The sequence below is a fragment of the Podarcis tiliguerta genome (assembly GCF_965153285.1).
Source record: "Podarcis tiliguerta genome assembly, chromosome: 17".
Lineage (NCBI taxonomy): Eukaryota > Metazoa > Chordata > Lepidosauria > Squamata > Lacertidae > Podarcis > Podarcis tiliguerta.
In genome coordinates this window covers 20,048,068-20,073,605 of record NC_139550.1, presented here as the reverse complement: position 1 = coordinate 20,073,605, position 25,538 = coordinate 20,048,068, and the positions used below count along the sequence as shown (strand labels likewise).

Here is a 25,538-nt window from a genome sequence, read left to right as displayed (position 1 = left end):
AAGTGAGTATGCCCCCCCCCTTCCTAACTCGCTGGGAGTTAGAAAGCCTGATTCCTGTTTGAATTAAAGGCTGTGGCTGGGGGGGGGGCACCCTCTTGGGGTTTTCATGATGTAGTGGTGTTGAGTCAAAAGTGTAACTGTGCTCTCCAAGTTAAGGATTTTTTTTTTAAGCCCTAACTATATTTCTGTATAGCTTACAATCAAAATATCAGTGTATCAACAGTTACTTTGCAAGGACTAGTATGCAGTGTTGGACTTTGCTGGTAAAAAGGGAGATTCAAATACTGACTCAACCATGAAGGGTACTGAGGTCTTGACAAAGTTATTATCCGTAATAACTTTGTTATTATAAACTTGATTCATGTGCTGCTTTAAAAAAAAATGTTTTTAATTTGTTTAGTCTCCCCATGAGAGCTGTGATTGTACTGGACAGGCAGTAAGGGCAGGGCATATTATATATATATATATATATATATATATATATATATATATCCCTGACATGCATGAGTACATAAGTAGGATGTGCTGGATTTCAAGTAGTTTTTCAATTTTTATTTTTATTTTAACAGGGCAGGACGTTATATTCCAAGGAAGTTATATTCCGTGCGGAACTTTCATTTTTCATTAAATATTTGTCCTGTGAGGTCATTTATCATTACAAAAGCAGAATATGGAAATGGAGCTTCTGAAGGAACTTGAGAAAATTTCAACAATATATAACTACGTGATTAACATGCAAATGGAAACAGCAAACAAACAAATTTTCAGAGAGGCTGTTCATGGCATAAGAACTGTTAAAGGTGAGTACAATACACAGAAATGCCAAAACTATTCATTACTGAATAAACTTCATAGTAAAGTCAAAAAACATAGATCCCCAATCCAACTCACAGCTTAGCCATCTGGATTTAGAATATGTTTTTGAAACACTTTTACTGGGTTCATCTATATGTACCTTTGACTTTATTGCTTAGAAATGTCAGATACCAACCCTCCGACCCCAGCCGTACAGGTGAGAACTTTCTAGAGTTTTCCTCTTACCTCCTGTCTGAGTGATGACTTGAATGTCACTAGAAAGAGGCCCATCACCAACGGAGGTAAAAGCAAGAACTTTCACAGAGTAAGTTTTCTGCGGTATTAGATTCCCAATGGTGGTTATATGGCTGTCGGCCACATTATGTTTCAACCAGCTGTTGACATGTTGGGAGGGGTCCATGGTGTAATAAACTCTGTAGCCTTGTATTTGTCCGTTGGGTTCCTCAGGTTCTTCCCACTGCACCAGTATTGTGGTTGAGCTCAACATACGGGCTTGTACATTGCGCGGTGCACTAGACGGTGCTTGCTCCGAGGTCCGCGTTGAAACCGGTTCACTGGGTGGCCCCCGCCCAATGTTGTTGACAGCAACAACTCTGAACTCATACTCGGAATAAGGACTCAAACCGGCGACGCTGTATCGAGTTGTGGCGACTCCATCAATTTCCTTATAGAGTTCCTCAGAGTTTTTAGGTTTATGTTGGATTATGTAATAAGACACTGGCTCGGGGTTTCCAGAATCCCAAGTCAAAGTAATGCTTGTTGCTGTGCTTTCTGTTACAACAGGAGTTCCTGGAGGTTTGGGTAAGGCTGCAAGAAAATAAAAGACAATTTATTCAATTGGCAGGAAATTACACCACAGCACCATGACTAGTTTTTTTTAAAAGTATAGCAATGCGGTTTGGCGAAGGGACACATACAATTCAAAACAGAATGCTGTTTTATTCAAGTATTGTCGAAAACAAAAACAAAATATTATGGGAAAAGCATTTTGTTGCGACAATAATTTAACTAAACATTTGCGAAGGAGAAAATTGATGTTGCTCTAAAATGGCAAGCAACATCAGAGGCTTGGGGACTTTTGGTTCATATGCAGAAAATTTGTGTTGCCATGGTAAAGATTTATCTGTTGTTGGTTTTTTGAAGCAGATTGTATGCCCCTTACCTTTCACAGTTATCTGTGCTATTGCTTCTATAACACCAAGAGTAGACATAGCAACACAAGTGTAATTTGCAGATTGCCTGACGTCATTTAGCTCCAGGACATTCCTTCCTATTGGCATGTCATCTTCCGGGGTAAGATCTTCTGCTCCCAGCATCCATTTCACATATGGCATTGGAGACCCCACAGCAACACAGGTGATGTTAACACTCCCTCCGGGCATAATTTCATGGTTGGTGGGTGGGATCGAAAACCTTGGTGGGACCCGACGAACTGGAATAAAACACACATAAAGCTAATAACCCATACAAAAATGGAGAACATAGATCTTGCACACAAGAATACATGCATTTATAGATACACTTTCAACGATTAATTGCTACTTTTATTTGCCGAAAATAAAATATAGACCAGACAGGTATATTGTCTGTACATATTTGTTTACATTTATTCATCAATATCTTTAACCACATTCATACAAAGCTTCCCCCCCCCACCCCAGACCTACTAGGGCCTCACAATTAACTAACTATATACTAACAATACACCAAACACCATGCAAAAGATACACACACATACACACACATATATATGCATGTATATTCTGTCTGCATATGTATACATATATATGCACAGAAGAAAACTGGAGAGTCGACAGCATGCTTGAGTTGAGTATCAAAACCAACTTCAACGCTGCACACTTCCAGCTGATGTGAAGAAATGTGCTGCAACACATTGTCACATCACAGCCCTGAAACACATCACCTACGGTACACGGAAAAATGCAATTCTGATTTGCTGTCAGACTCAAAAAGTGGATGCAGCCTCAAGACCTCACACTAACACTGAAACAGACATGGGATATATATAGATATATATATAGTCACAGGAGAAGAAACAAGGCAAAGCCAGTATGAGTACTGGTTTTGGTCATGCAGGCAAGCAAATGACAAGAGTCTATAGGGAATCATGCTTAGGGAGGAATGATAGGAGAGAGAGAAATTGTATAGGGAAACAAAAACAATTAAAAGGAAAGGGAAAGGAAACATATTGGGATAGAGAATAGGTTTTTTTAAAAAAATGTGAAGGCAAGATAGTTTAAAAGAAACAGGGATATTAAGAGGGTAGGACAGGGAATAGGAGGATATTTGTTTAAGCTTGGGATTATTATGAAGCAAGTATACGGTGGCAGGGAAGGAGAAGAACATTAAAACATTCCGGGTTCCATGGCGTTCACACAGAGGGGGAAGCAAAATAAGCTGCTAGGATTAATAATACTACTAAAAGCAGCTCTACGTGTACAAAATGAGGGACAGTGATATCTAAACTATTTAGCAGCAGGGCATTGCATTAACAGAGTAGTTAATATTTAAGAAAACACAACACTGAGAAAATTACCAGGCAATAACAGATCAGTGTTCCTGCTTCAAATATTTTCTGTGTGCATGTGTGTGCATGTGTAGCGCAAGAGGCAACAGAGGCCTGTGCTTTCATTGCACACAATACGCTGTGCTTTACGGGGGCCTTCAAAACAAGGATGTCTTTGATTCAGCGAAATAAACAAACCGATTCGTAAATAAATGGCTACGGTCCCGGCCGGAGAACGTTAGTCATAATCACGTCCCATTGAAATCAATGGGAGGTAGGTTAGTGGTCATTAAATCCGTCCACTGGAGTTAATGGCAGGGGGTGGGGAATGGTTTAGCGTTATACGCCGACAAGTGTGATTTAAGAGCGGCGAACTTTCGCTGGATTAAGGGGCTACGAATACAAAGCAATCATTTCATTACCCTTTGCACTGAATTGAGATAAATTTCTAGAGATTCGATAGGGGCTTACGGTGATGGCCTCGTGAGTGAATGGGACTGGCATAGGGAGGACAAAGAGCGAAACATGCCTTCAGCAGCCAATCAACCGAGGTCACACAAAGCAAGTGAGGGGCAATGCAGAATTTGTAGTACTGAAAGAAAACGGAAAACGGAAAAAGAAAAAGAAACTTAGGAGAAATATTAGTCTTCATGCTTGGGCTGCTTAAAGGAGCAACTGCTGGAACTCATTCCCGTATCAGCAGGCATTAACAACGGAAATCAAAGGGAAATAAAATTGAAGAAGGAAAAGAAGATAAAAAGAAGCAGAAGCAGGAACACTGACCAGATTGACAACTCCTTGAAGTGTTAAGCATGTTACTGGCTTGTCATGCACCCAGCCTCTCTCCCTCTGTCTACATGCACAACGATACCAGCACACATTAGAAGCCATGACCGGGGCATTCTCTGCTTAAACATAACATCAACTTAAAAATAAAAAGGCCACAATGCAGCTACATTCATTTCATTTGTATTCTTTGTTATTGGTTTAATTAATAGTTTTGTAAGGTGGGTAAAAAAGTAAAAAACACACCAACCTTCTCGCAGCTCTGAGGGATGTAGGGGGTTTGATGCAGAACACAATGAAATGAGGAAAGGAGAAAAACAAGGGAAACACAGAGAGAGTAAAAAGGCCATATCAAGGCTTTCAACTGCTACTTGAACAACTTTTACTTGTTCTAATCAAACCTTACTACCTCAGCTCTGACCGTAAGCAATTTCTCGCAGCTATCGCGGTATTAGGAACTAGCATCATTTGAGTGGGGAAAGGGGAACTCCTTCAAGTCGTAACGGCACACATGCCTCATGCAAGAAACACTACTTTGAAAGGAAAAGGACCAGATAGCTTCCTAAGGAGGCCAAAATAACCTCCGAACCCTTTCTAGTCAGAAAGCTAAATCATAAATATATATTATAAAAGTTTTGTACAGCGTTCCCCACACCAAAGTAATGAGCTAACAGCTGTGTGAACCGAAATCTTCCCTCATCTTTTCCACCTCCCCTTCTCATTCCAAACCACCCTTTCTTTTTGCAGGGAGATGGGATTATTTGTATAAATTATATAGAAAAGGGGTCTCTCATTTCAGAGCCAGACCCTGGAAACTGTGCCAGAAAGAAGCCACTTTAAATATATAAAACTAAGAGCTTCCATAGGTTTAAAAAGCAATCATGCCTGTTACCCTTACAAGAATATACTTTTTATGAATTTATCCTCCCAATTCATATCTATCAAAAAAGACAAATCTGTCTGCACCCCTCCCCCTTTTGAAAAATACAAAGAACAGCCAGTTCATTACAGCAGTGCCAGGGATTACGTATTACTGATAAAACTTCAATTTAAGAGTAAGTATGTATATATATATATTTATAGCTCTACGAAACTAAGCTTAAAGAAACAGAGAAGGCAGGCCACACCACTGTCCTCTTCGGCGAGAATTTCCAAGCTAAGAACTTTTCCTTTTCAGCTCAGAAGCAGAGGTCATGTGGGTACAACACACCTCAGCACCTCTGAGTTTCAATTAGAGCTAAATTAGTTGCACAGCAAGCAATCGCATTAGGAATTATAAACCAAAGAAAGGAGAAGAGGAAAACCCAAAAATAAATGCAACGCTCAGGTCAATAGTCAATGCAGGAAAAAGTAGAAGTCAAGATGTAAAAACGGAAGCATACTTACAAACCTTAAGTCCACAGGGGTGGATTGGACTCAAAGCTGCCTTTATTCATATTCCTCCCCTTGTCAAATTCATACTCTAAGCCTTTTTTCCCAATGTTTATTTTCCTTCCCGCCCCCCCCACCTTTGCCCAGATACTTTTGCTTATTACTGTAGTTATGGCATAGACCCCTAGAGTAACTTAACGCCCCTTGCGCCTGACTGAAGGGTAGATACCCGGGTTTATCATTCCTACCTCTGACATATAGATTGGCAGGGGCAGAATACCGTGTCCCTGCACTGTTGGTTGCAACACACTCATATTTGCCTTGGTCAGATTCTTCGCTCAGTTCGATTTGGAGGGCACCTGTAAGGATATAAAATACATTGCCAAAGAGACTGTCAATGAAGGGTTTTTCAGCTCCCAACGACACACCGCTTAATAATAATGAAAAGCCCTGTATGCGGAGGTCCACTCAACGTCGGTTCATTTTCTCGCTACAGTGGCACAGACAAAAAAAATAAATTATGATGTGATGAAAAAAACAAAGAGATTATTTTTTTCACACCATCAATGCTAGCACAGGAAAACAATCTGCATTTGGCAAACATATTTTCTAGCACAATATACTGTTTTCTCCTAGACTATTAAAATGAAGATGGGTGAGACTGCTTCAAGGAAATATGGCTTTAAAACAAAGCATAGGATATTAGGTCATAGGGTTGTCACGGTTTAGCTGATTAGATTATTTTTTATTTATTTATTTGCGCAGCAAAAGTAATAATACAAAAGGTGGCACTCGGCAAAAAGAAGAAAAAAGAAGAAGAAAAAAGGGCGAAGATGGGTTTCAAGAAATTCTTCCGCTGAAGAAGGCCAAAAATGTGCAGCGAGTACAAAAAAAAGGGCTGCTTAAAGTGAAAAAAAGAAACAAATTAGTCATTTATAGTAATCAAAATATTCCTTTAAAGAAACAAAACTCCCTTAAAGACATGCAGATTGGTAAGAAAAAGAAAGACATTTCGCCACAACTTACAATCTTTTTAGTGCATTTGCTGAAAAACAAGAGCAGTTGAATTAGGAGGCAAAAAAAATGTTAAAAAGCAGGGGCCAAGCCAACAAGGAAGAAGCAACCAATCACTGCTGAGGACCATCGGGATGTCAGCCCTAAGACACCCATCAAAATCCACGGCTGGGATTAGCAGTGTGGTGTCACAAAACCCAAGAAAAAAAACAAAACAAGAATTACAAAAGACATGAGCAGTTGTTGTTTTTTTTAATATAAAATGATTAAAAACCAGCAATACCACATTTTATCACCAAGAATACTGAGTCATCAACCTTTCCATTTCCAAAGCCTGAAGATCAGAAGGATCCAAAAATCCAGAGATGGGTAAATCCAAGAAGAAAAAATATATATATAGTTGCTGTAATTTATTAGGGAGAAGAATGTGGTGGGTTTTTTTCTTGTTGTTTTACTTTACTTTATTAAAGTTAAAAGAAAAATATATAATTGAACAAAAATAAAAAATAAAATAAACCCCCTTGAAAGACAAAGTTAAAAAGTAGATATTCCATGTTGTCGTCTGCATGTCTGCAACTGTTCTCCAGACCATCTTGGCTTGGTCCAAAACAAGAACAGCTAAGGAAGAAAAAAAATGATCTTTTTTTTTTTGCTCCAGTTGGACCAAAAAAAAAGAAAGAAAAAAAGGGGAAAAAAAGAGAAAAGAAAAAAGGTAGAAAAAGAAGAAGAAAAAAAGGAATAGAGGGACAAATGGTACGCTGTGACTGGGTTGTGTGGCCTGAAGACCCGGATATGCTTTCTTTGAAGCATATCACAAAGTAACGAATCTTTTTTGAAAGAAAAAGAAGAAAAGAATGAATGAATGAATGAATGAATAAACACAACTTTTTTTTTCTTTTCAATGAAAAGTGAAAAGGATGGTGGGGAAAAAAACAAAACCACAAGATGGAAGTCACTGATCATAACTCAATAGGAAGAAATAAAGATGAAGGACATTTCTGTAATGCATTTGTTTGTTTTTTAAAAATGGATATAATGGAAGGTATGAAAGGACAGAAAGAATAAGATCATTCTGTGAACGTTAGTTCAGCACTCTTACCTCTTATTGGTGTACCACCTGGGTGGATAATATGAATGCAAATAAGATTAGAAAGAAGAAGCATTAGTACGAGAAGAAAGAGGCTAGGGCTTTGGAAGAAGAATCAAATTAGAGTTACAGAATTAAATAAGGTCTTAAAAGAAACTTGAATTTTTATACTGTAAAAACAGGAATATATACTTTTAGGTACAATTCTTAGATTATAAAAAACAAAATAGCAGTGTACCAAATTGGGCAAAGGCCATTATTTTCAGGGGGGAAGGGGCAAGGCAGATCATTCTTACAAGAGCTTAGGTGTTTGGTTATATAGGGTTAATATATATATATATTGCATAGGCCTGAAATCCTAAAAGAAAACCTTTACAACACTATATTTAATACATAGTTTAGGAAGAGATACTGGATAACTATTAAAGTGAGAAATATATATATATAGTATATGAAGATATATATATATATAATAGAGAGAAAGAGAGAGAGAAAGAGGCTATCTGGAAATAAATACTGATTATGTTGGACTCACTTGTCATATACTGCACTACAACTAGGTGATACTTGTGTATTGTTGCTTCTAACTTGAGAGTTACTAGGACTGATACGACAACATTTCTGTGAAGGGTTGTGTGTGTGCCGCTACAAAGGTCCGGTGGCTACACTGTCTGTTAGTAAAATGCATGCCATGCATTTTAAGAGTAATCATCATCATCATTATAATAATACCATAATCATAGTATTCTGCATATGAAAATTAGTGGGGGGGTGAAGTGCGCTTCAGAACTAAGCACTTACCAATAGATTCTGGAGATTAAAATACGGAGAGAAGAAAGACAGCATAAAAATATTATTATATTCCTTATAATTTGGTACAAAAGTTTTCAAGTTAAAGCTTTATATACTAAATCATCTACGTCACAACTGAAAATTGACTTCTAGTTTTACATTAACAGAAGCTTAATCTACACAGTTCTGCTGACAACAAGCATTAGCAGTTGGTTAACAAGACTGGCTTAACATCACAGGACAGGTCAAAAAGGCTGAAAGTTCTGGGAAGATATATGGCTAGACAACTTGATTCCGCAGGAAGATCACTATCACAGCCGAAGTAGACTGCTAATTATATATCCCACCCTTTTGTAGTATATTAATATGGGAATAAGATTTACATTTAGTAAATGATTTAGAGTTATCTTATTATGAAGCTGCAAAGACCATAAGGTGGAGTTGAAAGGAGTCGTTGGAGAAAGAGCAGCGAAAGCCGGGCTCTACTTCAAATGCAGGCTTCTGTAGATCTGGACACGCTAATATTGACAAAGCTTTGGGTTTATGCACACTACTGTGGCTAAATGCACCAGAAAATAAATCTCAGCCAGTAAAAATCTCTCCCTTCACAGGCTAACCCATTGATTTGAGATTATTATTCTTGGTTGGCTTGCTTGCTTTGGGGTCAGGGAGGATGTTAAGATAGTGCACATGAGAAAAGTAGAGTGAGCCATGTACTAGTGAGAGAAACGGAAGATGTGTCCAAACTGTCTAATCTTTGGTGGATTCAAAAGGTTGAAAAGAACTCACAAAACACAATTGTTATAGAATATTTTAATTGTCAAATAAAGAAAAATAGATTGGGTTTGATGGATATAACCATTGGTACTCCTTGCATATTCTGAAGTCCAATGTTGAAATAACTTTTTTAAATAAAATAATAATAATAATATAGATAGGGATAGAGAGAATGGATCTGTCAAATACTGCCAAAAACGCAGTAAATAAACTGAAAATATCAAAACTACAGTCACAGCAAGTGAGCGTTGTGGAGTAAACAGAAGCTGCAAGACACACAAACAAATAGACTCTGGAAACAGGCTATGACGATAACACAGACATGGACAACACGCTCGACAACATAAAAAAGAAGAAGAGAAGAAGAAATCATAACCTATAAAATAAAATAAAAATAATTAAAAAGGAACGTAAAATAAGAGAGAGTATAATTTTGGGCATTAGTGCAAACAGTAACAAGACCTTACCTGATCGTAATTGTTTGATACGTCCATTGTTGTTGCTCGTGTCCACGGGTAAAAAATCTTTGAACCAAGTTATTTCAGGATCAGGATTGCCACTGGCTGCACATAACATGGTGGCCGTTCTAGTGCGTTCAACCACCTTTAGTTGCGGGCCCATATCAATGGTGGGGAAACCACGAGGAATTTGATCCTCTGAAAAAGAGGTAAACATCAGGTTTATAAAACATTTTCTATCACAGCTACATTTGCACATCCTCTAAATGTGTGTTCCAAACACACTGGGTTGCATCCATTGTCGTCACACAGCCAAGAGTTAAGGCTTCCATCAGTGAAAAGGAGTTAGAAAGTTTTTTTGGTTGTGTGTGTGCATGTGTGTGTTGCAATTTCTCCTCCTCCTCCTCCTCCTGCACTCTAATCCTCTGAATCTGGAGCCTTTCTAGATCAGATGAGACAAAGGAGGGAGGTGGGTATCACTAAAAGATACGAAAAGATACTGACGAAAAGCTTCCATCTACACTGGTACCTTGGTTGTCCAACAACTTGGCTCCCAAACAAATCGGCTCCCGAACGCCGCAAACCCGGAAGTGAGTGTTTCAGTTTGTGAACGTTTTTCGGAAGCCAAACATCCAACGTGGCTTCCGATTGAGTGCAGGAAGCTCCTGCAGCCAATCGGAAGCCACGCCTTGGTTTTCGAACGGACTCCCGGAATGGATTAAGTTTGACAACCAAGGTATCACTGTATTGAGCAACACTGTTTAATACAACTAATTTTGTCTACGGTTAGAGAAAACGATTTCATCCTGGCGTGTGATCGCCAAGCATAGTTTAAGCAAACCACGTCTTCCCAAGCTGGGATCTTTTGGAAGAGTCAGGATTGCTGACCCAGAGGTACAAATTCAAATCTCACTCAGGTGCATGGAAGCCTCTCTTAGGTGTCTATTTGGATCCATATCTGATTAAACAGGTATGGTCAGAATAAGCATAGCTCCGTAACAAAAATGTCCAGACATGTATGGTGGTTTTTGTTTTTTTACTACTTATTGTTATGAGGGGAAAAAACCTGCTCCTTTTCCCTTATGGGGTACCCAAGAGTCCATATAGAGTCCTTTTGTAGGTTCTCTATCGGTAGGAGAAAATAACAGAGACCAACCAGAGAATATTGAGAAGCAAAGCAGCTAGTAAGCTTGATTTTTATTAAAGCTGTTGCAACAGGGTGCTCCCCCACACGCAGGAGAGAGGAGGAGGACCCAGAGCCATGCGTGCAAGCCCTTATACAGACATTTTAAATTGCTCGCCCTGGAGTCCAAGACCACCCCCAGGAACATCATACATACATCACAGAAGGGGTGTAGCCCAAGACCACCCCCCAGATAAATCATACCTACATCACAGAAAAGGAGGTCTACAACAGAAATCTGAGTGTGTTGTTTATCTCCTGTCTGGCAAGTTACCTGATTGCATTATCTGGATTTTGGCCACTCTTTTGTTATTATAACTACTTAATTCCTGAATCTAGGTCACAGGTCACAGGCTCACACCCTGTTCATATCTTGAACGTGCCCTGAAGACAGGATTTGTGAGGATGGGATTTGTGAGGAAAGAGACAATGGGGAGGTTTCCCACTTTGACCTTGCAGAGAAATATTTGAGGTCAATTTGTTCAGGACCTTTTCTGTGGGGTTTCAGACATGTGGTTTATATATAAATATATAAATAATATTTTTCACTCTATAAGACGCACCAGACCATAAGATGCACCTAGTTTTTGGAGGAGGAAAACAAGGGGGGGGGGAAATGCAGCGATCCCTCTTGTTGTTCTGGCTTCTGGGATAGCTGCGCAGCCTGCATTCGCTCCATAAGACACACACACATTTCCCCTTACTTTTTAGGAGGGAAAAAGTGAGTCTTATAGAGCAAAAAATATGGTATATAACCTTAAAATTCTTATAACATTATAAAGGCTTCAGTGATTTTTTTAAAAAAGCAGTACAGCCATACAGCCATTTCTTATTTTGCTTCAAGATAACCCACCAAGAGAAAGAAAAAAGACCAATAACTGCTGTATAATGCATCCTTTGTTATTAAACATCTTGCTTGGCTGGTATTGACATGCAATTCTTTAAGGAATAAAAATAATTGACTACAAATTGTCCAATGTCAAACACATTACTTGCTTTGCCATGAAATGGTGTGATCTTTTCACAAAGTTGCAGCAAAGCTTTCGGAGGCATCTGAAAAACTTGGAGGGATATCCTTGGATACTTGACAAATCTCTGCATTCCCTGGTGACTTCTTTCTCTCCAAGGCTATTTAATCACTGACAATGTGAATGCACATAAATATTGCTACCGGAGAGTGGCAGTCACTAATCTTCTGCAAGTGTGAATGTCTTTTTATCTCTGCCAATAAGCAGGAAGTGTTAAAGGCTGACAATGTTAGGCCATTTGCTATAGGCTCTTACCAAAGAAACCTACATTAGATAACAAATTATAAGATGTGAAGCCTTTACCTTGGGAATTGCTGATAAGGTTTGACTTGTGCCATGCTGAAGTACTACTCTAATGCATTTGCATGACCTTTCCATTTCCTTCTTGGCTCACAAAGAACACTCTAGAGGCCCCTTTCTCATATAAACAAGCACACAACAAAGATAATCTATCTTGCATACTAATAGGGTGGAGTAAGCAAAGAGCTTCTCTCTCTTATTTTTAATAAGGGTAATTAAATTCTATCCATTCCTCTTATGCACAGAACCTCTCCGAATACACGCTCGTCATTAAATTTTCATGAGAAACATCACAATGTAACAGATTCAAATAGTCAGAGCTGTTATACTTTGACAGTTGTGGCTTATTTCCAATCTGGCTGTCAGGTATTTGGCAATAAAACCCAGTATTCAACATAAAATGGACTGGGGAAAATAATGGAATTTGTAATTGGAATGCTTATCTCAGTGGGTGTAGTTTATAAGACGTTAATTGCTTTCTGTTCTACTTTAAATTTATTAGTTATTTCTACAAAACCTGTCTTTCCAGTTTGATGGCACCATGTTTGACAGATCATCAAACAAGATGAACAATCACATCAATCAGCAATTATACTACAGCCACATATACTTTTTGGGGGTGGGGTGAAGGGAATAGCTAGTAATCAATACATTTTAAACTTTAAACATCAACATGAAGTGAAGAGAAAAAACATTTTGTCTTCTTCACTAGTTTGTACATTACTGTCATCATTAGGATTTTAACTACAATGTCCACCACTTTTCATTTTAATGTTGTCATGCTGAATTAGCTAGTAATTCATCAACAATTTAAATCAGACCTGACCTTCCCAGAGCCATATGACAGTGTCATTTTTACAGGCCATTAAAGGGCAGATTACTGTGCCCAGGGAGCAATATGAGTAATGTACGTATTTGTTTATGGTGGCAGCTACAAGAAATTTGGAAACATGACATATTCTTAGCATTTGCAAGGTGTCTTGCTAGTAAATATGTTCTGCTACTAAATTTCTAATTCAGTTCCAGGGATGTATCCCTAGCAGTCCATCAAGCTGAAGAGTTCCGAGGATGAATTTTGAACCAGATTAAGAATCTTTAAGGGAAAACACAACAACACTGTCTTGCATGGGGTCAGCTGTGTTTATATTATGTTTTCAGAAGGTGTGCCCCACAATTTTTTAACAGACTTATCACTTATCCAAACACAAGAAATTAGTACCTAAACTTCGCTATACACATCACAGATTCAGATATCCAAACAGCTGGACCTGTGTGTAGTACTGTAAACAGATAAGAAGCCTTAAACAAATCTTACTTTTTTGTGTTTTGCTGGTCTACCGCAACTGTTTCACCAGAAACCATAGTGGAAGGGAGGAAGGGGACAAACAAGGGAGCATTTCTTCCTTCCTTGTTTGCCTTTTGCAAGGTTTCGGAGGGTTTCCCTGGGGTTTCCCAGGTTTCCCCCTCAGTTTGGGGTCAACATTCCATAGTTGGGAATACATTAGAAATTTTCCCATAGGAAAGCAATCATCAACTCTTTAAGCCATGGGTAGGCAAACTAAGGCCTGGGGGCCAAATCCAGCCCAATCGCCTTCTAAATCCGGCCCGCGGATGGTCCAGGAATCAGCATGTTTTTACATGAGTAGAATGTGTCCTTTTATTTAAAATGCATCTCTGGGTTATTTGTGGGGCATAGGAATTCATTCCCCCCCCCAAAAAAAAATATATATATAGTCTGGCCCCCCACAAGGTCTGAGGGACAGTGGACCAGCCCCCTGCTGAAAAAGTTTGCTGACCCCTATAAAGCGATTGTTTGCACAACAAATAGTTTTCTGAGAATGTATTGTGTTCTGATAGCAAGACCTGCATGCACTGACAATGCTACACAGAAATAATTTACTCGGTGCATTTGTAACTTACAAAACCTTATCTGCCTTCACAATCTAATTTACAGCTTTAGTCAATAAATGCACGGACTAGATTCTCCCAATCTACAGAAAAACAAATATTGAACAAGGCAGTGATTCAGACTGCACCAATTCTTTATAAAGGTTGAAACTCACTGCAAATTTTGAATGCATAAAAGATCTGCTCAGATTATCCAGAAGGTAAATGTTCTTCAGGTATGTGACCATGTATTTGAGCTTGTGATTTGAGGACCGGCCCCCCGCTTGGGAATAATAAAGACACATGGATACAGGATATCAGGTTAATGGGCTAGAAAAGGCCACAACTTTATTGATTACAGCATGTGAGAAGGTATTGGCTTAGGCATTGGACAACAGCAGATTTGACTCCACCCGCTCGGTGTGGCGTGAGTCTGATGAGGGGTTAACCACCAGTAGGGGGAGCCTGTTGATGCAAATACAACTATAAGCTCTCCCTTATGTCACCGAGGGTCGTGCCATGGCCCCCCGCCACACAGGGCATCAGACAGGATCCATGAGCGCTGGATTCCTTTAACGGAATACCCATAAGTGAAGGGGTAGGCGATGGCCACACCTTGCCCTTCCATACACCAACAACACATTCCAATGCCTAACCGCCAAATACCAAGAAAGTTGTGACGATTGCTACGAGGTAGGTGGAAAAAACCAAGAGGCTGGTGCCAATTTGCCAAATGGAAAAAACTCTTACCAGGCCCCCTGGGCAACCAGGGTGACCAACCGTGGGGCCATAGCAAGGTCGGGTAGGAAGCTACGCCCTAAAAGGAGTGGTGGGTGGGTGACTCGTGGAGATCGGCAGTGCAATGGTGGAGAGAGCTGGCGCGGCCGCATTTGAGTGGTTAGACCACGCCCCCACGGTGTCACCCGATTAGGTGCCCAGCTGGGAGGCGTGGCGCGCCAGTGATGATGGCAGGGCAAGGGCCAGAACGCCCCCTGTGTGACGCGGGAATCGGCTCCCGCTCACAACCCCTCTCCTCCGGAAGGAGGAGAGGCTTTTCCGAACTCTGCTACTTCCCATTTTCTCTCCTTCCTTCAGTTTGGGCAGAAAAATTGGAAGATGCAGCTAGTCATCTAGTCAAATTCGCTGAAATGCAGGAATCACACCTAAAACATCCATGACAGATGGGCACCCAAAATCTGCTTAGAAACCTCCAAGGAAGGAGAGTTCACCACTTTCTGAGGGAGTCCGTTCCACTTTTGAACAGCTCTACTGTCAGAAAGTTCTTCCTAATGTTTAGTAAGAATCTCCTTTCTTGTATCTTGAATCCATTGGTCCAGGTCCTATCCTCTGGATCAGCAGAAAATGATCTTGGCTCCATCTTCTGTGTTACAGCCCTTGGACAATGACTATACAGATCCTCTCAGTCTCCTATCAACCCTATTAGGCTGAGAACCTCACTGCTAGGTGAGAATTTGAGGCTGGGTGTCCCACAAGTCCTAGTCCAAGTTTCTAACCACTTACAGAACTCTGGGTGTCACTACATTGAATGCATGGATGTCTTTTTGTTGATATGGAAGAATGGGTAGAAAAAGCAAGATAAAAGAAAGGTGATTAGGAGTACATAAAATGAAAGTTAAAATGTGTTTGACCCAGCTTCTCTAATTTGAATGATACTAGTACCTCTAGTTTGCATGTTATTCCCCATTCTACTTCTGCTCACATTCATGGAAACGGTTTCTGCATAAAGTGCTGTAGCCAGCAATTAAGAGCCTTTGTTTGCATTAGCTTTGTTTGCACCAGTGTCCTTCTGCAAGTTTTGAATTAAAGTAACAAATGATTAAGGCAGTCATTTGCAATAAAATACAAACAGAAGACAGAGCACAAAGCGTGTTCTAGTGCAGATGGGGAAAGCAACAATTTTGCTTCTTCTAGCAATTGATATTAGGATTATTATTTTTCTGCTCTGATGTCTCACACACAAAGCAGTACCTGAAAGAAATATTGGGCTGAAGGAGGATTTTAAGGTTGAATATGGATACAGGGCCGTCTTACCCATAGGGGCTAGGGCTGCGGGGCACCTGGGTGCTGGGCTCTCAGGGGTGCCAGGCCGAGAGTCTAGGGCCCAAGAGTTGGGTCCAGGGAAGAGCACACCCATTGGTTGAAGCGCCACAGTGGGCTCTTCTGCTGTGGGTGGCTCTGCACCGCAAGTTTGGGGGTGACCAAGCCAGCGAGACACTGAGGTGGCTGGCTGGTTCCTCCCTACTGCACACCTGGGACTGGGCAACCGGGGTGTGTGCGTGTGCCAGGCAGATCTTTGCACCCCGGCGCCACATATGCTTAAGATAGCCCTGTATGGATATTGGCTGTCAGATTCCTGCAATAAAACCTGAATATCTGTCCTTCACAATCAGGGCACTAAACCTGAGGGCACTAAAATGTGCTACCCAGAGCTATTTATTTTTTCCAGAAGAAAGAGGTGCCAGAACTTAGCATGAACACCTCCCCCATTCCCTTAATGGCAATGGTGCCCACCTGAGAGGTTAGAAAAATGGGTTCTGGCGAGTTCCAGCTGAAAAAAGGCCCTGTTACCCAAATGCAAGATACCTGTGCAGTTAGTGTAAATAAATAATAATAATAATAATAATAATAATAATAATAATAATAATAATTTTTTATTTATACCCCGCCCTCCCCAGCCAAGACCGGGCTCAGGGCAACTAACAACCAATAATAAAAACAAGTTGATTAAACTACAATTTAAAAGATTAAGGTACAACATTAAAACATTAGGGTGCAATCTCTTCATAGGAGGAGAAAAGAAAAAGAAAGAGGGGGAGGGAATCAAACTGATTCTAAGACAAAGGCCAGGTGGAATAACTCTGTCTTACCGGCCCTGCGGAAAGAAATCAGATCCCGCAGGGCCCTGGTCTCATGAGACAGAGCATTCCACCAGGCCAGAGCCAGTGTTGAGAAAGCCCTAGCTCTGATTGAGGCTAATCTAACTTCCTTAGGGCCCGGGACCTTTAGGGTGTTGCTATATATGGACCTTAAGGTCCTCCGTGGGACATACCAGGAGAGGCGGTCCCGTAGGTACGAGGGTCCTAGGCCGCGAAGGGCTTTAAAGGTCAAAACCAGCACCTTAAATCTGACCCTGTAAATCAGCCATGAACTCCAACAGACAGACGTTTTGCTAAGAATGTACAAATCTGCATGATCAAAGAAATGCATTAAGTAATAGGAATTATGTTTTCGCTGTCCAAAAGCCCTTGATAGTTACTATGTAACTAGAACACTGAACTTGCAGAAATCTGCAGTATTAAGGAACCCCCCATTTCCCTGAAAAATAATAACTTTAAAAGTTACATCTGATAACCCTAATAAAGCATATACATTCCAAATTTCTGGCAAGAATTCTTTCTAACAGACAAAAATTACCCAGAAACTATACACAACAGCAAGGGTGCAAAACAGAGACGAGGTGCAAGAGGCAAGGAAAGGAAATATAGATGTAAACAGACGTTAGATAGGTTGTTATTATTCATAGTCTGCTGTGTGAAGTGTTTATTTCATATGTAATTTTATTATTTTTAAATTGTTCTGCACCATTTTGATACATTTTATGAAAGGCAGCCCTGAAATCTTTTAATAGATGAATAATACCTTTAAAATCGTCGATGCTACTCAGGTTCACATTGTAGTAAAATGCCCTGCAGTGTACGCGTTCTCTATTAGGGTTAAGTATTCCGCCTGCTAAACTTCAATGTAATAAAGGCTCATTTGAAATAATGGGAGGCTCACCGGTGTACATGGTTGAGAGTCGTATAAATTATTCATGACAGATTTCATGGTCAAATTGTAATCATATTGGAAATTTCACAGTTTGTTATGGATTAACCAGAGAAAGCAAATGCATAATGTGGACATGGATGCCTTTCCCAGAGAATAGTGTGGCATTGTAAAAAAAAGAAAAGAAAAAAGAAAAACCCACAAAGAGTTGAAGCATCTATTTTTAAGTGAAGTATGTTAGTTATTCAGAGCACTAAAAACTCCCCACCGCCGCTGCCACCAACATCACCATTTTTAATCTAGCAGCTGCTTCTCAACTGCTTCTGACAGGAACCAAAATAAACCTGACAAGATCACGTTTTAATATATTTTGCATTAAAAATGCATCAGAAACACACTGGCCGGATACCACCACATTGCCTGTCTTTCTGCATTGCCTTGAGGAAAGAGCAGGTTCAATTTTTGGTCATTCTTTCCATAACTCCAGTGGCCCCATCTTGAGGTCTGTCAAAGCAGCAATCTCGGCCTCTGGAGAAAGGACCAGAGAGTACTGCATCCCACAGCATTTCTCTAGCAGCCCATTAAAGAATGATTCTGGTTTTGTTCGTTTCCCCCTCCCTCTCTCCCTAAGAAAGTTGCTTCTTTCTTAGAAATAGGAATGCTGACTCGCTAGGCTTCTTTCAAAAAGCAGGTCTCAAGTGTCAAAAAATAAAGAGGACAGAATCCAAGAGTGATCCAAAACAAAACAAACGCCCTATGTGGAATGCATCCAGAGCATGGGTAGGCAAACTAAGGCCTGGGGGCCGGATCCGGCCCAATCGCCTTCTCAAGCCGGCCTGCGGAGAGTCCAGGAATCAGCGTGTTTTTACATGAGTAGAATGTGTCCTTTTATTTAAAATGCATCTCTGGGTTATTTGTGGGGCATAGGAATTTGTTCAATTTTTTCCTTCAAAATATAGCCCAGCCCCCCCACAAGGTCTGAGGGACAGGGATGACAGAGGACGAGATGGTTGGACAGTGTTCTCGAAGCTACTAGCATGAGTTTGACCAAATTGCGGGAGGAAGGGGAAGACAGCAGTGCCTGGCTTGCTCTGGTCCATGGGGTAACGAAGAGTTGGGCACGACTAAATGACTCAACAACAACAACAACTGACCAATCATGTCGGTTCTGCCCCCCTAACCAAGTCCTCCCCGCCCCCACAAAAATCCTGGCTACACCAATGCATGGCAGGGTCATCAAATGCTATAAAGAGGGCAGACTATTCTTGACAACACATTTAAAGCTTTTCATACATCCTCTTTAGCACACTTAAATTGCACACTGATGCACAATAAAAGAAGTGAAAGCAATCTGCAGAACAACATATCTATCCATCTATCTATCTATCTATCTATCTATCTATCTATCTATCGATAGGCACTACAGTAATGATATATATAATGCATGCTTCTTTGGAGCTTATTAAACTTTGAGCGCACCCAGGAATTTACTGTTTGGAATATGAAGAAAAACTTCACGTTTTCCAGCCTTTGATGCTTTCAGTTTATACTTTATATGTTCTGTTCGCTTAGGAAAGCCGTCTGTCTGGACCGCTTACCATGATGAATTAGCACCCTTCCAGAGGAAGTATTTCAAACCTTTTGACTTCTCCTGGCAAACTCTTGGTATTACTTCAAGATCACCGCAGGTACAAGACCATAAACACTGTTATTAGCTGGTGCCCCATCCTACCACTTTCTCATATTCCCACCACGCTGCCCTGGAGAAGCTCACTGGCAAGTTAACCTCAAACAGCAGGAGTAAGATTATTGTATTTACTTCTGATTGGGAAGAAAATAATAGCTCTTAGTTTCAACAGTCTTTATAACGGAGTGTGCAGCAGCAGGAAGCTGCTGATACAAGGAATTTTAAAAGCTACCTAGATGACCGGCTTAAATAAAATAAGAAAGAAAGGTGAAAAACGGAAGAGGGAGGAAATATCGCGTTACAAGTTTAGAGAGGGTGGGTAGGCTGGAAGTCTGAGATCCTTCTAATTCCTGGATCCAGCACAGATTCAATTCCTGGTTAGCTTCCTGGTGAGGTAATAGCCTTCTAAGTTTGGACTATTAAGATAACAAAGGAAGTGGCTCTGTGCCGGACAGCAAGTGGGTGGGCCCTGGGTTCCAGCGTATATCTTGCTCATGTTGAGAAAGCTGATATATTAACACACAACCTAATTAGATGGGGCAATTGCAGTTAATTGTTTATTGGGATCTTGCTGGAAGGGTGGACGTGAAGGTGAACCCCCTGTCCCTTTTCAGGATTTTTCTTTCCCCTCCCATTAGTAAACATGGGGAGAGAAATAAGTGGGACAAAACGATGCCAACTTCAGGTCTGGCATAGTTTACTACCTGGTTTAGGTACCAGCAGGTGGGGCAGGTGTTGGATCTTTCAGATCCCAACATTCTTCATGTCCTCCTGCAACATGCCTTCAAATCACCCCATCATGTACTCTTTTCAACCTAACCATGTTCGGGAATCCAACATCAGCAAACCAAGTACAGTGGTACCTCGGGTTAAGAACTTAATTTGTTCCCGAGGTCCGTTCTTAACCTGAAACTGTTCTTAACCTGAAGCATTATTTTAGCTAATGGGGCCTCCTGCTGCTGCTGCACCGCACGATTTCTGTTCTCATCCTGAAGCAAAGTTCTTAACCCGAGGTACTATTTCTGGGTTAGCAGAGTCTGTAACCTGAAGTGTCTGTAACCTGAAGCGTCTGTAACCCGAGGTACCACTGTACGGCAAATCAGGGCCGGATTTAGGTTTGATGAGGCCCTAAGCTACTGAAGGCAATGGGCCCCTTTATATGTCCAGCTGTCCTTTGTCAACAACAAATTGTTGCTGTTTTTCGTGTTGAATATATGCTATATGGTAATTTATGGACCTAAAAGGTATCTAAAGCCATGTGCACATGCAGAATGTAGGCACCCTATATATAGAAATGAGCAAACCAGTGATATTTTAGGGACCAGGCTAGCAGGCGGGGCCCATCACTTACATCATAGGAGCCTACACAACACAAAACACTGCTGCTGTATGTAGGTTTTATTTTTTTTATTTTTTTAATCTTATATTTTGAAAACGTACATCCAGTTTTTTTTTTCCTTTACATTTTTTTTTGGGGGGGGGCAAGAGAGTGAGGCCCTAACCTATAGCTTGTTTAGCTTATACATGAATCTTGCACTGTGGCAAATGTTCCCATGGTGGTAAGGAAAATCTGAATTGGTTCTCCTTTTCAGAGGTCATATCTGCACCATACATTTACAGCAGTTATCACAACACACTGAATGGTCATGGCTTTCCACAAAGAATATTGGGAACTGTAGCTTGTTAGGATTTCTAGGAGTTGTTAGCAGCCCCCTGTTCTCCTCACAGAGCTGCAGACTAATAGCACTACTGAACTGCACAACAGCATCAAAAGGAAAACAAGGGGAACCCCACTCAAAATATGCTAATTTACCCATGAACACTTCGTAAGAAGCCTTCCTATAACAATAAGTGCTATTATATGCTTTGAAAGAACTATATTTCCATAGTTTATTCTATTTTTCATTACTGTAAAGGCAGAAAATTTCAGTGACAATTTTGCCACTGCAGAAGTTGAAATGAATACACGTGAAGGAAATAATCATGTCCCTCTAAGCAGAGGGCATAGAACGTTGTATAGACTAGCTCTAGAAAGAACAAACAGAGACCACAAAAAGCCCCAAATATGTTACTTTGTATACACTAAAACAGCATTACAACTTATGATACAAAGTATTCCTTCAGTATTTATAGTATTAAGTGTTTTTAGAAGAATATGTTTTAATTGGTTATTCTTATTTTTATTATTTTAAAAGATGCAAGGTTGTGCTATTTTACAGTCACTCTCAGTTTAATCTATACTTTTCCGTAGTAGTTTAATAAGCTATTGTTATATTAAAACAATTTCTCCTTCAAGACTACAGAGACTAGGGTTAATAAGTTATTAGGGTTTTATGGTTTGTTGTTTTGTTAAGCCAGTGATAATCACCTTCTAAAAACCAAAAACTAGGTTTTCAAGTTTAATTAGCTCTTTTAAACAGCCAGTGTCATAGTAAATGTCAATAAGAGCTTTATTTTCTTTCTACTAAAGCCATTAGCAAAATGAAACCATAAATGTGCTTGCCAGTTAAAGTGAGTTTATGAATTGTTTAAATGACAGGTGAAATTACCCATTTCACTTTCAGATTATCAAGGGATAATTGCAGTTATCATACAAATAATATAACATGCACGGCTTCCCAGCATATTATTTTTGGGGAGATTTGGAAATAGGCACATCGCTGTGCTTAAGAACACTCAAGAATTTATGGTACCTAGATGGCAAAACATCTTGATGCTGCAGGAATCCATCCACCTCAGCCAGGATGACTAATGGTTAGGGATGATGGGAGTACAACAAAATCAAAAGGGCCCAGAGGTTCCTCATCACTGCACTAGCCCCAGGTTTGTAACTAGAGCCTAGCCTTTTGCCTCCTTATATGTTGTTGTTGTTTAGTCATTTAGTCATGTCTGACTCTTCGTGACCCCATGGACCAGAGCATGCCAGGCACTCCTGTCTTCCACTGCCTGCCGCAGTTTGGTGAAACTCATGCTGGTAGCTTCGAGAACACTATCCAGCCATCTCGTCCTCTGTCGTCCCCTTCTCCTTGTGCCCTCCATCTTTCCCAACATCAGGGTCTTTTCCAGGGAGTCTTCTCTTCTCATGAGGTGGCCAAAGTATTGGAGCCTCAGCTTCAGGATCTGTCCTTCCAGTGAGCACTCAGGGCTGATTTCCTTCAGAGTGGATAGGTTTGATCTTCTTGCAGTCCATGGGACTCTCAAGAGTCTCCTCCAGCACCAGAATTCAAAAGCATCAATTCTTCGGTGATCAGCCTTCCTTATGGTCCAGCTCTCACTTCCATACATCACTACTGGGAAAACCATAGCTTTAACTATACGGACCTTGGTTGGCAAGGTGATGTCTCTGCTTTTTAAGATGCTATGTAGGTTTGTCCCTCCTTATATAGTTGGGTGCAAAAAAATACATTTCTTTGTTCCTCTCTAAGGAACTAAGCCTTGCTTGGCTAGGGACTTGTCTTCAATTTTTGTTCAAATTCCCTTAAACTTATAAGACCAAGACCAGGATGGGGCTAGTTTAAGCCACTGTGATTCATATGTCAGTAATCACAATCTGACTCCCGTAATGCACTCTAACTAGGGCTTCATTTGTGATTGGTCTAGCGCAGAGTGCTGTGGTCAGGTTGCTGCATGGTACACCTGGAACAGCCTTTCTCAACCTTGGGTGCCCAGATGTTGTTGAACTCCTGTGATTCCTGATCACTTGTCCCTCTAGCTAGGGATTGATGGGTGATGCAGCCCAATAACATCTGGGGACCCAAGGCTGAGAGAAGCTGAACTAGAAGCACACATGTGTGTGTTTCTGTGCTGGCGGAACAGCATTTTCTACTGTTGTCTCTGTACTGTACTGACTATTGTATTTTAATATATTGTTGGAATTTGTTGGGCGGGGTATAAATAAATTATTATTATTATTATTATTATTATTATTATTATTATTACTGCCCTTCTTTCTGCTATACTCAGTGTTTTTTCTGGGGGTATGCGTACCCCTAAACATTCTGTGAATCTAACGGGAGATTCACTAATTATTTTTTTTACCATTTTTAGTTTCTTCTCTAGCATGGTGAATCGTAAGTTCTGCTGAATAGCACGGTGATTTGTCAATTCCATTGCTACCCCTGATGGCTGCCTCATTTCCTGTCACAGGATTTCCTGAGTCTCAGATGGAAGCGAGCGTTTAATGTGTGAAGCAGTGAGGTAACGCATGTTCTTTGTACTTTTGTCCATTTACTGTATTTATTTTCCCCACCTTGAACTATAAAATGCTGATTTTCCCGAGTCAGAATGAGAGTATCCCTAAACATTTTTTTTAGCCCCATGGGTTTTTAATCTACATTGAAAAAAGTAGATTTCCAGGGGGGTTCTGGGTATTATTATTTTTCTGAAAAGGGGGCAGTAGGCCAGATAAGTTTGGGAATCTCTGGTCTAGTCCAGCCCCCTGCAATGAAGAAGTCCTTTGCACAACGTGGGGCTCAAACCCACAACCCTGAGATTAAGAGTCTCATGCTCTACCAACCAAGTTATTATCAAGACTGAAGCCTTTTGAAATTTTCTTTTTTAATACCCTGATTTTCTTTTTTATTCACTTTCATTTTCTATATTGCTGCTTTATTGATTTCAGCTTGTTTGTTCTTGTTTTAGAGATATATTGCTCGCTTCGTAGACTCAACGCTGCTTAAAGTTTTTCAAAATATTAAGCAGTTTATAAATGCTTTTAAATAAAATAAATAAATATTCAGTCTAGTGCTTATCATATCGTTTTCATCAGGGGTCAGCAATTTTTTTCAGCAGGGAGCCGGTCCACTGTCCCTCAGACCTTGTGGGGGCCTGAACTATATTCTGAAAAAATATATGAATGAATTCCTATGCCCCACAAATAACCCAGAGATGCATTTTAAATAAAAGGACACATTCTACTCATGTAAAAACACGCTGATTCCTGGACCGTCTGAGGGCTGGATTTAGAAAGTGATTGGGCCAGATCCGGCCCCTGGGTCTTAGTTTGCCTACCCATGGTTTTTATCTTGCATTTGTTGCATCTTGCAGTTGTTTATCTTTTATCCAGCTTTGCTTTATATTCCAATCTATCTTTTAGTGCAGCATGTGCAATGCATTGCTGTAGTATCACTACAGTCAAAATAATAACAGCTGTAAGTAGCAGTTAGAGTTATTCAGGTTACCATCATTGATAAAACTGGCTGGCATGCAGCAGTTATATCTTACATTCCTTTTAGAAACTTAAATTGAGAATGTCATCACTGCACCAAGGCCCATTCCGGACTCTGATGCTTGTTCTGATGTACAGCAACAGTTGTGTGTTGTTGTTATTTTTAAAATGAAACTGGCAACCAAAATAACTTCAGAAGGCCCAGTTAAACAAACACTTCTTTTTGACATTTAATGCAGTAGAAATGAGAATGTAAAAGGGCAGTCATGCATATCCTGGTCAACTTCACTTAAATCACCTTGCTTAATCTACTGTATGAATACTCAAAGCCCTGTCAACCACTTGACTTAAACAAATTATGCAAAAAGAAAAGAAAGAGAAAGAAAAGTTAACCCCACAGTTCCATTGATTCAGGGAAGGCAATTATAGATCAATTTCTATTTATTTTTTGCTCACTCTACAAAAAAGTGGAACTTAATTTCCTACTAATATGTTGGCCAAACTTTGGAAATACAACAATCTTATTTAGAGGGGGAAACTTGGGAGAAAATAAGAAAATATGGTTTTATTTTCTCTTTGTGAAGAAACGGAAGAAGACAAGCAATCTCTTTTCCATATACATGCAAAATAAATCAAGCCCTTCATATGATCAGAATGATCTACTCATTATAATAACAAGACTTGCTTACTGTTAAGAACAAAATATATACGCAGAGAAAAAAATGCTGTTTCAGTTTTAGAGTAAAGAGATCCAGTTTTCAAATGCCTGATAGTCACCTTATGTTGTTTACAAAGAAACCCACAGAGTTGCCAGAAACAGGGTGATCTAGTTATTGAATGTCTGGACCTATGCCACATATAGGCAGCCTTGA

The 25,538-nt window shown here is 40.1% G+C and overlaps 1 protein-coding gene across 12 annotated transcripts in view; it reads right to left on the bottom strand.

The window, feature by feature from the left end:
* The window catches only part of PTPRD (protein tyrosine phosphatase receptor type D), a 1,386,996-nt gene that overhangs the window by 158,725 nt on the left and 1,202,733 nt on the right, over positions 1-25,538 (bottom strand). For 10 of the 12 annotated variants that reach the window (XM_083419248.1, XM_083419249.1, XM_083419251.1 and 7 more), the window contains exons 5-8: positions 9,638-9,826; positions 5,749-5,859; positions 1,979-2,248; positions 1,042-1,623 (exon numbers count right to left, since the gene is read on the bottom strand). In XM_083419248.1, the coding sequence (XP_083275374.1) occupies positions 1,042-1,623; positions 1,979-2,248; positions 5,749-5,859; positions 9,638-9,826 (1,152 nt within the window). Of the gene's footprint in view, positions 1-1,041; positions 1,624-1,978; positions 2,249-4,379; positions 4,392-5,748; positions 5,860-7,613; positions 7,632-9,637; positions 9,827-25,538 lie in introns of all 12 variants that reach the window. The other 2 variants (XM_083419250.1, XM_083419244.1) reach the window with 1 other exon arrangement.